The sequence below is a fragment of the Hevea brasiliensis genome, chromosome 3 (assembly GCF_030052815.1).
Source record: "Hevea brasiliensis isolate MT/VB/25A 57/8 chromosome 3, ASM3005281v1, whole genome shotgun sequence".
NCBI classification, from domain to species: Eukaryota; Viridiplantae; Streptophyta; class Magnoliopsida; order Malpighiales; family Euphorbiaceae; genus Hevea; species Hevea brasiliensis.
The window spans coordinates 107,725,751-107,744,407 of NC_079495.1; the positions used below are offsets into that span (position 1 = coordinate 107,725,751).

Genomic DNA, 18,657 nt, shown 5'->3' on the forward strand with positions numbered 1-18,657 from the left:
CATTGGGACCCCGATTTGGTATTTAAGTGGAAGTCCGAAGTGAGTTCTTCATGGCACCATGTTGGATTTAAGAGAGCTGTATAGGGGATCAGCTCCCATATATTATGATTGATGTTACAGGGTGCGTGAGTGCTCCAAATTACCTTTTTGATGCTATGATGTGAATTTATTGCTGATGTTGCATTTCATTCCACAGGTTGCATGAGTTTTAGATAGTTATAGAGATTATGGTTAAAATTGATATTTTACTCTCTGAGTCGAACGCTCACTCCTGTTAAAAAATTTTTACAGGCCACAGGAGGATATTTTGTTCTGGGTTAACCTGCTTTTCTACTTCGCAGGTTATTTATTAATATTTGTGTAATTTTAATTACTCCTAGAATTTCCGCATGTGTTAGCAGTAATTATTTGAATTTGATCTGTAATATTATATTCATGTTGGACCTGTAAACTTAATATTTTAAGTCTGTTTTGATGGATTGGATGAGGGAGCTGAGCTCCCATTTATTATTATGTTGATGAGTATGTGGAGGGTGAGCTGAGCTCCCCAATGGATTGTTTATTGTGTTTACAGGTCGGGGGAGTCGAAAACTCCCCGTTGGAAAGTCCATTTTATGGCGGGACTCTGTCCGTTTGTTTTCTTGAAATTGGGCCCAAATGGGCCTTAGAATTGGGTAAATGAACATTTAGGCTTACTACGGGCCTCGGGGGCTTTAGGCTGGCCCAGGTCCTAGTGCCGGTCCGGCCCACAAGTTGGGTCGTGACAAATGTGGTATCAGAGCTTAGGCTCCAGATTCTTAGGGAATGTCTGTCTAAAATGTTGAGAAGAGTCTAATAGGAGTCACATGCGGAAAAATAGGGCTCACATTCGTCTTGCATTGTCATCTTTGCTTCTAGTTTCTGCTCCATATATTGTGTGTAAATATGAGTCTATAGAGCTGTGTAATGCACAGTTTTGAATTTTTGTGGGCTAATGCTGCTGAATTTCAGGAAAATGCGTAGAAGCAGGAGAGCTGCCACTGCACCAGAACCAGATGTGCCCGACGAGGTGTCGGCACAGGATGAGGCGCCTGCCCCGAGGAGGCGGGGTAGGAGGCCTAGAGCTGCTCAAGTAGAAGAGCAGCTACCCACAGTTCAGGAACAGTCTTTCATGGCACAGGGTCCCATGGACCCCATGGCAGCTACTCTAGCTGGTCTGCAGAGAACCATCGACATGATGGCGCAGTATATGGTCCACCCTCCACAGCAGCAGCAGTCCACCGCACCAAGAGAGGAATCTTACAAACAGATCATAAATTTCAAGAAGTTGGTGCCTGGTACCTATGATGTGTCAGACGATGCATATCGGTTTTTGGATTCCTGACGAGCAGAACAGAATCTGATTGGTGATAGAAGATTGATAGAGTGTATGCAGCACGTCATGGGGCCCATGCCTAGACAATGGATGAATGACTACGTGTTACCCCGGATGGAGGGTTTGACATGGGCTCAGTTTGTGGAACTTTTTATCAATCGGTTTGTGCCAGAAAGCTTCAGAGATCAGAAGCAGTGGGCCTTTGAGGCCTTAAGACAGAATGGCAGGTCTGTAGATGAATATGCTACAGAATTTCTGGAATTGAGCAGATATGCCCCTACAGCAGTATCTACAGAGACTATGAAGGTGAAAAGATTCCTAAAGGGGCTTGACAGGAGATATGCAAACCTGGCCATGATGTCTGATCAGTCTTTTGATGTGGTGGTTGATCGAGCTAGACAGATTGAGATCAGTTATGCTGTGGATGACAGCGGAAGAGCAAAGAAAAACAGAGCAGAGGGTTCCTCAGGTGTCCCTTCCATGGGTACTCCGGATAGTGGTGGCCAGAGTAATTACAGAGGAAAGAGTAGGAACAAGAAAAGTGGTTTTAGACACAAACCACGAGGATTCAGACCAGGGTACGGATCCAGCAGTGGTCACAGTTCGGGGTACAGCAGTTCTGGGTCTGGCTCAGGATCCTCCTTGGCACCTTGTGCACAGTGTGGAAGAGGACATTCAGGACCTTGTTTGATGGGATCAGGAGTATGCTTCAGGTGTGGCCAACCGGGTCACTTTGCTAGAGAATGCCCCATGTTCAGCGAGCCACAGATGGGGTCACAGGGTTCTGTTGCAAATGTTCCTCGCCAGTTGTATCCGGGTGCTTCCAACATGGCAGCGATCGATTCGATGGCCAACAGGGCCGAGGACAAGGGGGACGTGGATTTGGAGGCAGATCAGGAGGTAGAAGTCGATGTCGAGTTACGCCACTCGGGGTAGGTCAAGCTCGAGTTTTCACCACGACCCACCGGGATGCTCAAGCTTCAAATGCGATTGTGGCGGGTATTCTTCCGTCCATTCTTATGAGGCTCGTGTTTTGATAGATCCGGGTGCTACGCACTCATTTGTCTCCCCTGTGTTTGCCATGAGGTTGGGTAGAAACCCTACAACTTTAGAGTGCCCTTTGTCAGTAGCTACCCCACTTAGTGACAACATAGATGTAGACATGGTATTTCCGGGTAGCCCAGTGGTAGTGGATGGAAAGATCCTCCCAGCAGACTTGGTCCCTCTACCAGTAATGGATTTCGATGTAATCCTGGGGATGGATTGGTTGGCAACTCATTATGCCGCCTTAGACTGCAGGAACAAAAAGGTGTATTTCCACATACCTGGTGTGGAAGAGTTTAGCTTTGATGGTGACAGGAGCATGGCTCCATATAATTTGGTGTCAGCAATTAGTGCCAGAAAAATGTTGAGGCGTGAATGCCAAGGGTATTTGGCATTGGTGAGAGATACATCTGTAGAAGGTGTCAGCATGGAAAATGTTCCTATTGTCAGAGAATTCATGGATGTCTTCCCTGAAGAGCTTCCAGGGTTGCCACCAGGAAGGGAAATAGAGTTCTGCATTGATGTTGTTCCGGGTACAAACCCCATATCAATGCCACCTTACAGGATGGCACCAGCAGAATTGAAAGAGTTAAAGGAGCAACTACAGGAGCTTTTGGACAAGGGTTTCATACGTCCGAGTACTTCACCCTGGGGTGCTCCTGTTCTATTTGTGAGAAAGAAGGATGGGTCATTGAGGTTGTGTATTGACTACAGACAGCTGAACAAGGTGACTGTGAAGAACAAGTATCCACTTCCTCGGATCGATGATTTGTTTGATCAGCTCCAAGGAGCTAGATTCTTTTCCAAGATAGACCTGCGGTCAGGCTACCATCAATTGAGAATCAGGAATGAGGACGTGTCCAAAACGGCTTTCAGGACAAGATATGGTCATTATGAGTTCTTGGTGATGTCTTTTGGACTCACTAATGCACCAGCAGCCTTCATGGACTTGATGAACAGGGTGTTCAAGCCATTTTTGGACCGTTTTGTCATCGTATTCATAGATGACATTCTGGTATACTCTCGGACCGAGGAAGAACACGTGTGGCACTTGAGGATGGTGTTGCAGACTTTGAGGGAGCACCAGCTATACGCCAAATTTTCGAAATGTGAATTTTGGCTAGAAAGCATCTCATTCTTGGGACACGTGGTTTCTAGTGACGGCATTCAAGTGGATCCCAAGAAAATTGAAGCTGTAACTGATTGGCTTAGGCCTACAACAGTCACTGAGGTGCGAAGTTTTCTGGGTTTAGCTGGCTACTATAGGCGTTTTGTACAAGATTTCTCCAGGATAGCGGCTCCCTTAACTAAGTTGACCAGGAAGAATGTTCCATTCATTTGGACAGATGACTGTGAGGTGAGTTTCCAGAAGCTTAAGGAGTGTCTAACCACTGCCCCTGTGTTGACACTACCTGTGAGTGGTGAAGGATACACCGTGTATTGTGACGCCTCCAGAGTTGACCTAGGGTGTGTTTTGATGCAGAATGGAAAGGTAGTGGCTTATGCTTCAAGGCAGCTGAAGAGGCATGAGCAGAACTACCCCACCCATGATTTGGAAATGGCGGCTGTAATCTTTGCACTTAAAATCTGGAGACACTACCTGTATGGTGAAGTGTGCGAGATATACACCGACCACAAGAGTTTAAAGTACATCTTCCAACAGAGGGATTTAAACTTGAGACAGAGGAGATGGATGAAACTTCTGAAAGACTATGATTGCACCATCCAGTACCACCCTGGAAAGGCCAATGTTGTGGCAGATGCCTTGAGCCGAAAATCTTCTGGCAGTTTGGCGCACATTTCAGTAGAGAAGAGACCACTGATTCAGGAGGTACATGAGTTGATGGATCAAGGTTTAATCCTAGATCTTTCAGATGAGGGGGTATTGTTGGCTCACTTTTCAGTGAGGCCAGACTTGAGGGACAGAGTTAGAGTTTCCCAGCACAGAGACCAACAATTGATGAAGATCATAGAAAGAGTACAGCAAGGTGAAGGTGGTGAGTTTGGATTTGCCAATGATGGCGCCCTAGTGCATGGTTCTAGGATATGTGTGCCTGATGTGGACAACCTCAGGGATGAAATCATGCGCGAGGCACACTACACACTTTACAGTGTCCACCCAGGTTCCACCAAGATATACCATGATGTGAAAGATAGCTACTGGTGGAATGGCATGAAGAGAGACATAGCAGACTTTGTGTCCAAGTGCTTGACTTGTCAGAAGGTGAAGTTTGAACACCAGAGACCGTCAGGGAAGCTGCAAGAGCTCCCTATCCCAGAATGGAAGTGGGAAATGATTACTATGGATTTTGTGACTGGGTTGCCTCGTACCACGCGAGGATATGACTCGATATGAGTAATTGTAGACCGTCTGACCAAATCAGCTCACTTCTTACCTGTGAAGACTACCTACTCTGTGGCACAGTATGCCTGGCTTTACATTCGAGAAATAGTCAGATTGCATGGAGTTCCGGCTTCCATAATATCTGACAGAGGGCCCCAGTTCACTTCTCGGTTTTGGAGAAAGTTACAGGAGGCACTTGGCACACAGTTGAACTTCTGACTTTCCACCCTCGAGACGGACGGCGGTCGAAAGGACAATCCAAACACTGGAAGACATGCTTCGCATGAGTGTCTTGGATTTTGGAGGTCAATGGGATGAGCAGCTAGCTTTGGTGGAGTTTGCCTATAACAACAGTTATCACTCCAGCATAGGGATGGCACCCTATGAGGCATTATATGGAAGAAAGTGTAGGTCTCCTCTGTGTTGGACAGAAATGGGGGAAGCAAGGGTGCATGATGTAGACCTAGTGCAGTACACTTCAGAGGTAGTTCCTTTAATCGAGGAGCAGTCAAACAACTTTCAGATGGCGTAAGAGTTATGCGGACCCAGGGCGAAGGGATGTGGAGTTTGCAGTGGGCGACTATGTATTTCTGAAGGTTTCTCCAATGAAGGGAGTCATGAGATTTGGAAAGAAGGGCAAGTTGGCACCTCGGTATATTGGACCTTTTGAGGTTATTGATAGAGTTGGAGCAGTTGCTTACCGGTTGGAGTTACCACCCAACCTTTCTCACGTTCATCCCGTGTTTCACATCTCCATGCTCAGGAAATACATTCCCGATCCTTCTCATGTACTGCAGCCGGATGTGATAGAACTAAAGGAGAATTTGACATTTGAGGAGCAACCTGTAGCCATAGTGGACTACCAAGTAAGACAGCTAAGATCCAAACAGATCCCTATGGTTAAGGTTTTGTGGAGGAGTCAGTCGGTGGAAGAGTGCACCTGGGAGTCAGAACGGGACATGCGTAGCAAGTACCCTTACTTGTTCAATGTATAATCATGTACTTTATTCTGCCTTGTGTAAAAATTCGAGGACGAATTTTCTATAAGGGGGGAAGAATGTAACACCCCAAAATTTTATTATTTATGAGTATTTTTGGTATTTTAATTTTATTTAAATTTTAGGAATTTTTTTGAGATTTTTCGGATTTTAAAAATCGGGTTCGATTTTCCGAAAATATAAACTTTGATGATTTTTAAAAATTAATTTAAAGACCACGTGGCAAAACAAAAAATATATTTGGAGTCTACGTATTTTTCTGAGTTTTACGGAATTTTTTCGGAATTTTTGGACCTCGTTTTCTGTCCCGAGGCAGAGTAAAAATTCAAAATTTTGTATTTCGAATCGAACCGGCCGAATCGAACCGGACCGGATCGGACCGGTCGAATCGGACCGGTCTCTTCTCTTTTTCTTCCTCCCGCGCGCGACGCCCTCTCCTCTCTTCTCTCTCGTTTCTCTCTCCTCTCCGCCTTGCGCCCTTGACCAGCCCAGCCAGCCCGGCGACGGTAGCGCCAGCCAGCCGGCCGCCCAACGGCCGAACGCGCGTAACGTCCCTGCGCGCGCCGCTTCGACTTCCTCGGCCAAATCCGGCCGATCCGGCCACTAATTGGACCGGGTCTTGTGTCCAAAATCATCTACTCGGCGAGAGCTTTCCATAGACACCAAGAACGCCGAAATCCATCGAGTGGATTGTCCGATTTTTGCTCGGGAAGATTTTAGCCCATTTTGATTTTTGGGCTAGATTTCTCGAAAACCGTGAATCTCACGAGGAAACCGAGGCCACCAGCACGCTCCATTCGTCGAGAGCTTCGCAACGACATAAATTTCGAATTTTTCCGACACCGTTTTTCGGTGGGTCCCACGGAACTTCGCAGTGTATTTTCGAGCATTAAATGAGCTTAGAAAATTCTGAAAAATTTATGTACTAACCCCCGTGTTATGGGCTTCGTGTAGGTATCCTCGATTCGCGAAAATTCGCGATTGGCCAAGTGCGCAAATTTCGGGCGAACGGACCGTTCTGGAAAAGTCTCCGAACTGGACCGAGGTTTTGGCTAGCCCCCCATTGTCAGACGTCCCGAGCGCGTTCCCGAAGTCGGAATCGGCAAAGGTAAACCCGAACCTTGCTTTTTCGTAATTTTCTAGTGCTTAAATAGGATTAAAAATCCATAAAATATTCGTGGTAGCTTAGAAAATTACGATTCTTTTTGCAATAGCTTAGTAATATTGCTAAGGACCGCGGGGCAAAGTTTTATAATTTTTAGAGCTTGTTTGGGCAGTTTTTGCAAAAATGATCAATAATAAGGACTAAATTAAAATTTTGCGTATTGTGATGGATGACTGATTTGATGGGCCCAGGAGGGGCTGTGTGATATGATTGAACTATGGATATATGGATTGTGAGTATAGAAGTGTGTTTTGAACCCTTTTGCAGGTTGGGTAGGTCCTAGGTATAGGGGAGACTCTGCCGGATTTTCGGCACGACTTAGGACGTAATTGGTCTTTTCTTTATTTGTATTGAGTCAGATTGTATTAAATAATTGTAATATAATTGTCAGGTGAGCCGGGACAGCCTTCTTCCTCCGTCCAGCCGCCACAGTGATTGTCGTCAAGTCTGTGAGTAAAATATTAATTTTAATTGTAATTTCAATATTATTATATGTTCAGCATGCCCATGCATCACTTATATGCATATATTTATGTAGTTAAACTCTAGGCACGATTTATGATGCATTGATAAATGTTAAAGTGCCATGTATGTTGTTGTGGTAATTTGGAGCAGTGTGCGTGCGTTGGCGTGCGTGTGATGTGGTGTGGACTATGGATAGGACGGGTAGACACGGCTTGAGTTCTTCGCTGGGACCCGGTCCTTCGGGGTAGACACGGCTTGAGTTCTTCGCTGGGACCCCGATTTGGTATTTAAGTGGAAGTCCGAGCTGAGTTCTTCGCTGGCACCAGGTTGGATTTAAGAGAGCTGTATAGGGGATCAGCTCCCATATATTATGATTGATGTTACAGGGTGCGTGAGTGCTCCAAATTACCTTTTTGATGCTATGATGTGAATTTATTGCTGATGTTGCATTTCATTCCACAGGTTGCATGAGTTTTAGATAGTTATAGAGATTATGGTTAAAATTGATATTTTACTCTCTGAGTCGAACGCTCACTCCTGTTCAAAAATTTTTACAGGCCACAGGAGGATATTTTGTTCTGGGTTAACCTGCTTTTCTACTTCGCAGGTTATTTATTAATATTTGTGTAATTTTAATTACTCCTAGAATTTTCGCATGTGTTAGCAGTAATTATTTGAATTTGGTCTGTAATATTATATTCATGTTGGACCTGTAAACTTAATATTTTAAGTCTGTTTTGATGGATTGGATGAGGGAGCTGAGCTCCCATTTATTATTATGTTGATGAGTATGTGGAGGGTGAGCTGAGCTCCCCAATGGATTGTTTATTGTGTTTACAGGTCGGGGGAGTCGAAAACTCTCCATTGGAAAGTCCATTTTATGGCGGGACTCTGTCCGTTTGTTTTCTTGAAATTGGGCCCAAATGGGCCTTAGAATTGGGTAAATGAACAGTTAGGCTTACTACGGGCCTCGGGGGCTTTAGGCTGGCCCAGGTCCTAGTGCCGGTCCGGCCCACAGGTTGGGTCGTGACAAATTATAACTTAAATAACATTACAAATGTGACTTTCATAAGAATATAAGTATAAATTTTAGATTTATTTGTACATTATATAAATGATTATTGTAAACTTATGAAAGAAGTGATTCTAGAGAGCAACATAAATGACGAAAGATATATTGTATGAAAAATTTCATATGAACTCAGTAAAATTCTTGAGTATAGAAAATATGCTCCAATTATTTTTACTTGTTATATTATTTTCTTGCTATATTATTACACCACTAAGCAGTAATGCTTAGCGCGATGGATTTGTTTCCTCGCACAGGTACTAAAGTTAAAGCCCAGCGAATATTAAACAGAGATTTTGGAGTTCTGATCTGCCGAGTGTTCAAGGTTGTCACTTCCTCAGCAATGCATGTAGATAAGGTCCATATAGATCATATCATGTATTTTGTACATTATAATTAGTTATTATTTATAATGTAAACTATGAATTGTATATTGAAATACCGATTATGAAACTGTAATTAATTTGCAGATCATGTAAATTATGAATTTATATAATCAGTCTGTAAATCATGTAAATTAATAAAAATTGAGAATTTATATATATAAATTGTGCATGAATGGAAATGCATGAAAATGAAAATGAAATTGAGATATATGAATGAGATGTGAATTACAAGAATTGAAAGTGAGATGAATATGATGAGCATGAATGATATTTTTATTGTAAAATATTATTGAAAATTTCAAGCAGGTAAATAGTGAAAGACGTTAACTGATAATAAAATAGGAGAAATTCCACTGGTTTCTCCGTCTAAAAATAATTAATATTAAAATATAACAAGAATAAATTATTAAAAGAATAAAGTAAGATAAGATAAGGTGCTAAGACACCGAATGTAGCACGCCTCGCTCAGTTACACTGTAGACGGGTGAGGGGTGTTACATAGACGTTCAAATGTTTCGAGAAGATGCTAATTCTCATGTTTTCCTTAGGGAATTCATTTCTCAGACTATTGGTTCTCTTCAAGATTGGTTCGCCTCGCTTGGAGAATATCACCAAATTCAATTCTGCCATTTAACCATCCTGCAAGCTATCACTAATATTTTCACAGAATTTCTTGGAGATGCCTCTTTGTACAACAAGCAACTACACCAAGAATTCTTTGTTAATAAAATGAAGTCTAAAAAATTAAATTATTTTCTATTAAAATTTTTATTATAATTAACTATAAATTATATGAAAATTTGAACAAAAAGATTAATATGTATGTTTATTAAAATATTAATTATTAAATAAGTGACTTAAAATATATGAATTAATATATAGAGAAAACTAAATTGTAGTTTATCTTAATATTTTATTTTATAGTACCTAAACAATTTTTTCTCTTTACTAGTTACGTGTAAGATAAGATATTTTTTTTATAAAAAATTAACCTCAAAACCCAAAAATTTGCAAACTGTTTTCTAAAATAAAAAAAAAAAATGAAGAACACGCGCTTGGACCAAGTTTTGCATGGACAGCATGGTCAACCCTCCTGCTGTCCTGACCTGACGTGTGCCTGCGATGAATTTGGAGTGCATTTGACACGCTCCCCCCAACCCAGTCCAACCCTCAAAGACATGTTTAAGTTTTTATTAAGTATTTTTACATTTGATATATTTTATTATTTTTCCATTGAAAATTTTGATGATCTCGTAGTATCAAAATAGTTGAACGATTGGGAGTCAGCCTTTAACTTTTAATTTTATAACTGCTGACGTTAAATATTTAATAAATATAACTTTCAGACCAACTTTTTTAAAAGTAGGAAATTTTATAATTGAAATATGAGATTTTCAGCTGTTAATTTTTTTATTATTGATTGCTGATTGTCAATGAGATCGATCTCTTGGTCTAAAAAGATGGCCGAAAACAAAGAATTTAATGGAGATCAATGGCATCCCATCAAGAATTGCAGAGCATATGATGGAAAAAGAAAATCAATAAAAGAATGAATCATTATAAATAAAAATGAATTAACATGTACAGCGGTATCGGTTTTGGCAACCACACTTTTGTTTTCTGTGATTGCTCAAGAAAGGAAAAAGAAAAGGAAAGTTGGAACTTCCGTATTCTATTTCTATCATCTCCTTCAGTATATATAGCTTATTTCTTGCATGATGATGAGAACTCCAGATAAAATCAAGAACTTGCATCTTGTTTATTGACAGAAGCAACTGCAAAATTTGCAGCAACTTCTGTAAAGACAGGTGGTGATGGTACATGAGAAACCTTGCCAGCAAAGTTCTTTTCACCTAACGTGCACTTGCCTCCTGGAACATACGTGGTGCATGACCCATGAGATGGAGTCACCGGACCCCTTAGAGATTGGATTACAAAATTTTTCTCTCCTTCTAAAGGCCTCGCACCCAACATTTCTTGAAAGCAGGAAGCAAAAAGAAGGGAAACAATGAGCAAACGGCAACTCATTTTGTAACAAGAAATGAAAACAATATATTCTTTTTATTTCTTGATGGAGATATAGCTAGAAGAATGATGGCTGCTGCGGATGAAGATGATTTGTGGTTAATAAACGTACATTAGAGGGATTATATAAGCAGTTGGGTGCATGATTCGTGAAAGATGGTTTGATATTTGGGTGTTGTGTTGACTTGAAGCCGCGGAATTGGAAGTTTGAATGAGATTGGAGAGGTTTAAAAGTCAAAGTCATGGACCTTGAAAACCAAATAATCGCTTACACATTGTTTACGTGGTTGAATGGGGCCTTAATTAAGGAGTTGATTTTGCTGCACAACTTCTTGCCTGTACCTAAGGGTGGTCACAGCCTTCAACCTGTAATTTCGGGTCTAAGGTTTAAGGTTCAGGATTTAGGTTTAGTTTTAATTAAATATATTAATTAAAATTTTATTAACTCAGAATTAGATTATACCAAATGATTTTAATTTAATTTAAAAATAATTTTAATTGTTTTGATTTAGAATTGAATCAATTTGATTTTGAACTCAATAGACTGATTGAAAAGGAAAAAAAAAAAAAAAAAATCAATTTTCGAATTGTTAAGTAAAAGCGAATCACCACATGACTCCACCAGGAATTTCCTCCATTAAACTTCCTTCTAGGGATTGAACAACCACCGTCACCTTAGGCCAAAACATCAATTTTCTGAACTTCTCCACACCGACCGATTGCATAGAATTGCCCACCATCAGTTGCGGATCCATGAAGTAAAATTAGGGCTCATATCAATTAACTCCTCTTTTGACTAGAAAATTTTTATATGCATTAATTTAAATTTATTTTTTTATAAATTTAGTTATTAGCCGACCCCAAATTTTTGGGATAAAGGCTTAGTTGAGTTGAGTATAAATTTAGTTATTAAATTTCTTTTCTATAAAATTTAAAGCAAAATAAAAATATAATAATATTTTATTAAATAAAATTATATAATCAAATGTGTGATCAATTGATAAATGTTTGTTTATTCATCTATATAAAGAGAGATATGTTCATTAGTATTGATAATATTGTAAATATTAATATTTTCAAAGTCAATTCAATTATAAGATATTAATATTATATTTTTTTTATTTAATCATATTTTATAATTTATTTTTTTATATGTTGACAAAAATCCAAAGAAAAACCAACCCTAGCAAGTAGCAATTTTATATATATATATATATATAGAGAGAGAGAGAGAGAGAGAGAGAGAGAGAGAGGAGGGGAGGGGGGTGGTGGTTGTCATATAAAGGGAATACAATTTTCATCCAAATTCTTCCAAATCTAGATTCTATTTTATTTTTCGACATTATTTTTATATTTTTTTATTTTGAAAAACATGATTTCTTTTGTTAATATTACTAATAATAAACATTATTATATTATTATACACGTATACACAACCTTACACTGTCTCTGCATGATGCCAATAACTAATATGAAAATTCTTAATTCTTTCATTGAAGTAATGTACAAATTGAAACATGGATCTGCTCATGTTGAATGATAAATTTTTCACTATTTATTGTCACAATACTCTCTTTTACACACAAAAAATCAGCTCTTGTACATTATATTCACCAGTCACACCAAAAAAAAATATTAATGAAAGTGAGAGGAAAAAAACTTAAAAGGAACTGTACATTTGATTGCCAACCTTCATTACCAGATTTGAGTGTACTATGAATAAATAGCCTTTCTACTTCTGAAGCATCAAAGTATCTCTTTTCTCTCACAAGCATCTGAGAAAAATTAGAACACATAAGCAAGTGGACGATGGTGATAAGCTTGTAGAATTATGAATAAATTGCATACACCAGAGAGCAGGTAAGAAGATCATGTAAGATGTCAAAGCTCAAATGCATAAATATTACGCAGAAAAAAAATTATTGCATGAGAGAAGGAGAGTGCAGGCATTTGCAAATGCTCAAAAATGAAGGCAGAGAGCCTCACATGCAAGAAGAAAGAAAAAGTCGAACGCAGATATTTTCAATGAAAATTTACATGAATATGCTTGCATATGTAGAAGATTGAAATGCTTACATTTGTGATGGTTTTTAGATGAAGCCTTCAGCAATGTTTTGCTCCCTTCTTATCCCAATCCTTCTTAATTCTTTCAGGTGCGAAGCTATTTCTTGAATGAATCGAAATCCCTCCTCTCCATTTCTGATTGAGTTGAAGTTATGCTCAAGAAAATTCCTGCCTGCCTCGAGAACTTTTAACCTCTCATTCAGGTCAGAAACCCTAGTCGCAAGAGAATACAGATCAATCCCCCCAGAGGGCAGAGGAGAGCTTTGCCCACTATAAAGATTTTTATTACATTCATTACCAATTAACTCAGATTTCTCAATTGACAAAGCATGTCCTTTAACAGGTCCATTTCATCATTCTGTGTTGACAAGTCATTCTCTTCTGCTCCACTGTTTACTTGATATCCCAATTGGTTATTCATTTCCTTCAAGTCTTTTACCCTTTCTTCTACGTTTTCATAATATTCACCATTAGCAAAGTCTAGTTGATTATTAGAATACAGGCAAAGCTTGTTTTCCAATTTTTTCATGCACTGTAAGATATACAATCTTTCATCTTCAAAATCTAGCAATAAAATTTTCACATTACCGATATTATTATCCACAGAAGACATATCTCTTCCTTGCCGCAGATATCTGGTTTTTCAGTAATGGATTTTCTCGGTGTTCTTACAGTTACTTCAACGGAACTAGCTTCTGAGTGCTCCTCCTTGATATCTTTTGTCTTCAAATCAGAAATTCATTCCTTGGTATCCTCCAATAATGATTCACTTGGGAGATTGTTCCTATAAAAGTCAACCTCCGCTTCTAGATCTTGAAGCTCTTTCTCCCTCTCTATGAGGAGGTCATTTGTTTTTTGCAGGGCTTCCATATCATACTCAGCTTGCTCTTCCATCATTCTCAAGTGCTGCAGGGCTTCCATTTGGAGTGTTGCCTTCTCTTCCTGCAGTCTAGTAATCATAGCCATTGCTTGATTTGCTGCAATTGCAGATGCATTTCTTTCTTCTTCCAATTCCTTGTATAAAGCACTCAGCAATTTTTTATCATGCTCAATCTGCAGTTTCAACCTATCAACCACACTTTCACCTTCAATTTCGCTGACAATGCTTCCATCCAGAGAAAGAACAGACTCATTTCTCTCAAGTGAGATTCTCTTTTGAAGTATTTGCATTCCTATGGCACTAGAAGCATCAGGATTCTTCAATTCATCACTATTTACAGACAATTTTGGACTCATAGAGACTCCTGGGCTCATAGGAACTCTGGGACTTGTATCGTTTAATGACTGCTCTCGAGCAGCAGATAACTGTGAAAATAAGAGCTTCAAATCATCACTGAGTCTTGAAGAATCTTTCCCTATCCATTGTTCTGCAAGAGCTCCAGATAATTGTCTCCCCCTACCGCCAACTGCTAGCTTATAAGCATCACCAAGATCCAACAAGTTGGGCACTAGCAGACCACTATCACTTGAAACAGGGTTTGTTTCTGCAGCTGTTTCAGTCATTGTAGCTGATCTAGATTTTGTCTTGCAGATCTCCTCACAATCTGTCACAGCTATTTGCTGAATTTCCTCAGTTCTAGCAATACCTATGAAATAAAACATTGCGTTAAAAAAAGATCCAAATTGTTAATCAGAATAATGTATCATAACTGGGGTGTTCTGATACCTTGTGAAATGTAATTATGCAATTTCACATTCTGGTGCTTTATATGAGCAGATACTACATGAAGGAATCCATATCCACAACATATGCAAATTCTTTCCAAGTTCTCCCCCATGTTTATTTTGTGGCTCTTAAAAGTAATTGAAAGCAAATTCTTCAAATTTGTAATATGAAACTTCTATATCCTTAGTAAATATTGTGGACACCTTGAAAATCAGGAAATGTAATTCAGTATAACATTAAGGAACAAATGAATGAAAGCAACCATGCTTGTTTCCCATTGTAGTACTCATATTAGGCATTTTCAGGATTTCCTGTACATGGCATCTGCATCATGTCACCATATACCATTTTTTTAATATCTTAATCACTATAATATACTGCAAAACTATAAATTAATTTAGGCACACACACAAAACTTCACATTTATAGCAAAAATACTAATGCATAGGATCCACACACTTGTGTGCACCAACACACATGGAGACACACACACACACACACACACACACACACACACACAGAGAGAGAGAGAGAGAGAGAGAGAGAGAGAGAAGAGGAAGTTGTTCTAAACTTACAATTATCTTCCAAACCTTGAAAAGGAGTTTCCACTGCACTTGATAATGGAAGGACATCAACAATAGAAACAAGCTTGCCATTTGTTGATACTTGAGCTGGGGTTTCTTTGCTTTCTGATGATTGATGAACATCATCTACAGAAATAAGATTACTCTTTTCTGATGCTTGCAGAGGAGTTTCTCCAGCAACTGACGATGAAGTAACATCCTCTACTGAAATAAGTGTACTCTCGTTTGATGCTTCCACAAGAGTTTCTTTGGTATTCAATGATGCAGGAACATCGTGCAGGAAACTATGCTTGCTTTCTTCTGATACTTCAATGGGAGTTTCTTTGGCAATTGATGATGGAGGAACTTCATCAATGGAAATCAGCTCAGGAAATACATAGAGATCAGACTTGACATCAGCTTGTTGACAATCAAATTCTTCAAAACAATGCCCCATGGCAACTGTAGGAGATATAGAAGTAACACCATGGGACTCGATAAAACCTGACTGTATATGTGAGAGTGAGACTGAAATTGGAATCTGAGGTGCAGTAACTGCATCTATCAATTTTGCTGAGGCTAAATCATCAGGTAGAGTAATAATGCGAGGCTCAGTCTGCACATATCCAACTGCAATATCTTCATTGGGATTAGTTTCACAATTTCGAGCATTTGCATCATTATCATCATCAGAAAACAGGACTTCAGATTCATTATCAGAATTAACATTGAGCTCTGTATAACCAATATGAGATAAATGATCAGGCCCGCTATTTATTCTTTGATGGGTAGCTCTGATAGATGCAGATCGTTCGATCTTCTTCAGGCTGTCCTTCTCATATTCAACAGCACCTGATAAAGGGCCATCATCAGCAGTCTCAGAACCAACTATTTTCGTCTGCATCAACTTTTCGCTGTACCCTCTTGGAATCCATGGCTCATTGCAACAAGAACAGTGCCTTGGAACTGACATATGATCCTCAAGCAATGGGTCCTCATTTAAACCAAAGCTAGAACCCTCCCCCAACTTACCCACCAATAATCTGTATGTTTCAGCATTAGACTTGTTGATTGTGGCAAATGAGAAGAGGCAAGTTTCACACATTCCATGGACATCAACAAGTTTGTTATGAGCATGACAAAGAACTAAGGATGAGATCTCCAACTTATGTTTGCCACAGATCAAATCCCAATAATATTTCAACTTTTTATTGCCTAAAATATGATCAAGTCTTGAGCATAGCAGGCATGGTGTTTGCAGTTCATAGTAAGAAGCAAATTTTGTGATTAAGCAAGATAATATAGCATCAATGAAGAGCATACAAATTAATAACCATTCAAGAACAGCAGATGTCAAAGCAGTCTTGACACTCTGGCATTTTTTCTGTGATTTGACAGATGATACCCTACTGGTAGCCATACTCCAGCAAGATTAAGTGATCCCAGTATTGATTGAATGAAATAGAACAAGCTCCAATCCAAAATGTTAATCCAAAGCAAGATTTGATACTGTACCATGTCATTGAATGAACGAATAAAGGTTAGAGTCAAAAGATGAGAGAGAGAGAGAGAGAGAGAGAGAGAGAGAGAGAGAGATACAGTGCTTATAAGTCAGAAAGAAATATGAAGCCAAAAGCAAACAAGCAGACATTTTGACAAAGGACTTTAATCAGAACTAGAGAAAATGAAAAATTCTTGCCAATAAAAAGGTGCACCCCTTTCACAGAAGAAAACTATCCCAACCAAAACCGTAATGTCTATCTTTCATCTGAAGTCAATAAATAAGGTACTCTAATCCAATACATATGACGAAAGCCAGAAACCAATACTCATAAAATTCCAAATATATGTCCTAAATTATATATATATAAAAAAAAAACCTAATATATGGAATTCTGAAATTTAAACAGAGGTAGATTTCTATTGAAACATAAAAAACCATGGAAAAGTATAGCATATACATATACCCCCAAATCAGAAGCTAACGAAAAAATTACTAACAGAAAAGGAAAGCTTAATGCTTCAAGACAATCCTAAACGATTTAATAACTCAATGTGTTTCCAGATCAGAAGATAGCAAACCAAGTTCTATGAACTCAAAAACTTTAATCTCATTCCCTTGCTATGCATCTAAAGTACACCCTAAAATGAAACAAATAAATCACATTCCAATAAGATGAAAATCAAATTTTTCATAAAGTTCGACATCCGTAAGGAACAATTATGTATAGCTTGAACAGGACAGTAGAAAGAAAAAATAGCAGACAACACATACCCATTTCACAGGAAAGGAAATAAAATTAGAAAAACCCAAAATCCCAGGCTTGCAAGATACTTGGAAAACAGAATAGCATTTCAACAAAAACAAAACCCCAGGTTTGAAGACCTGGTAGTTATGGGTTTAAATTTTCATTATGAATTAAAGCGAACACAGAATCAAAGTTTAGAAGCTAAACGGGGTTAAATAACAAAACAAATGAATTCGTGTGCAAGATCAATTTCTAGCATATAGCCAGAATCAGAATTTGGAAACCAATAAAACACTCACAGCAAAAGACACGAATTTAGACAATAAAGAATCAAAACTCTATGCAAAATAAGAAAAAAACAAAAATATGTAAATTCGAGTTATCACAGTTAGAATTATTATTGCAACCAAGAGAAAAGGGAGTGAAAGAGTAAGTTCTAAAGCAATAGTAAACTGACCTTTGCTTGTGAGGAAGCCAAGAAGCTAGTGAGAGAGAATTCAGAACTAGAGAGTCAAATCAAATCGTATTGAAGACAAGAAACAAATTCCATGAAGCAGTTGTTCTGGACAGACACTGATTCAAACAAAAAACCAAACCAAAATACCCAGTAGAAAGCAGCTCTGCTTTATTTATTTTATTCAGTGCACGTTGTTTTCAAACATTTCTTGCAATATTAAAACAACAAAATAAATAAAACAAAAGGGGAACTCCCCGCCGACACTACCAAAAAGTCGGCTTCTTCATAGGAGAAAGATGACGCTTACCGAAAGCACACCCTTTAGTTGAAAAAAAGAAAAAGAAAAGAAAGAAAGAACACAGAAAGCGCTGTTAGGCTTTTTTTGGCTTAATCAAAACGAAGTGAACACCATGAACAGAACAGAGCAGCAAAGATTCCCGCGAATATTAACCATTGAAGTCGCATGTTTAGCACTTTTCTTACCTCGTGGATCGCAACAAATGGGGCACTCAACAAAATGAGTATACCTGGTCACTGAATTTTACTTCTATGTTACTTTTATCTCCTAACATTAATTTGTTATTAATAAATTTTTAAATTTTAATTTTATTTCATAAATACTTTCAATGCAGTTTTAGTATTTTATTAGTGAAAGTAAATTCTCCTTTTTAAAAATAAATTTTTATGATAAGTTTAAATAATTATAAAAAGAAGTTTTATAATTTTCTAAAATAAAATTAAAATTCAATAAATTTTTAGGAATAAGTTAAGTTAACAGATGAAAATAAAATATTTAGTAAATTTTAGA

The 18,657-nt window shown here is 38.6% G+C and overlaps 2 protein-coding genes across 2 annotated transcripts; one reads left to right on the top strand and one right to left on the bottom strand.

Moving 5' to 3' along the window:
• Window positions 1-280: 280 nt before the first annotated feature.
• LOC131178444 (uncharacterized) lies at window positions 281-1,363 on the top strand. The gene is made up of 2 exons (XM_058143405.1): window positions 281-341; window positions 991-1,363. Exon 2 carries the CDS (start codon window positions 995-997, stop codon window positions 1,361-1,363), a length of 369 nt encoding a protein of 122 aa, XP_057999388.1. The 5' UTR covers window positions 281-341; window positions 991-994.
• A 10,954-nt stretch (window positions 1,364-12,317) lies between these two features.
• On the bottom strand, window positions 12,318-18,359 carry LOC110662545 (myosin-binding protein 1). Its single transcript, XM_058144469.1, has 4 exons — window positions 17,850-18,359; window positions 15,156-16,652; window positions 12,927-14,500; window positions 12,318-12,625 (listed from the first exon to the last, which is right to left on the bottom strand). The coding sequence occupies exons 2-3, from the start codon at window positions 16,561-16,563 to the stop codon at window positions 13,653-13,655; spliced, it is 2,256 nt and encodes a 751-aa protein (XP_058000452.1). The 5' UTR covers window positions 16,564-16,652; window positions 17,850-18,359; the 3' UTR covers window positions 12,318-12,625; window positions 12,927-13,652.
• Window positions 18,360-18,657: the final 298 nt, after the last annotated feature.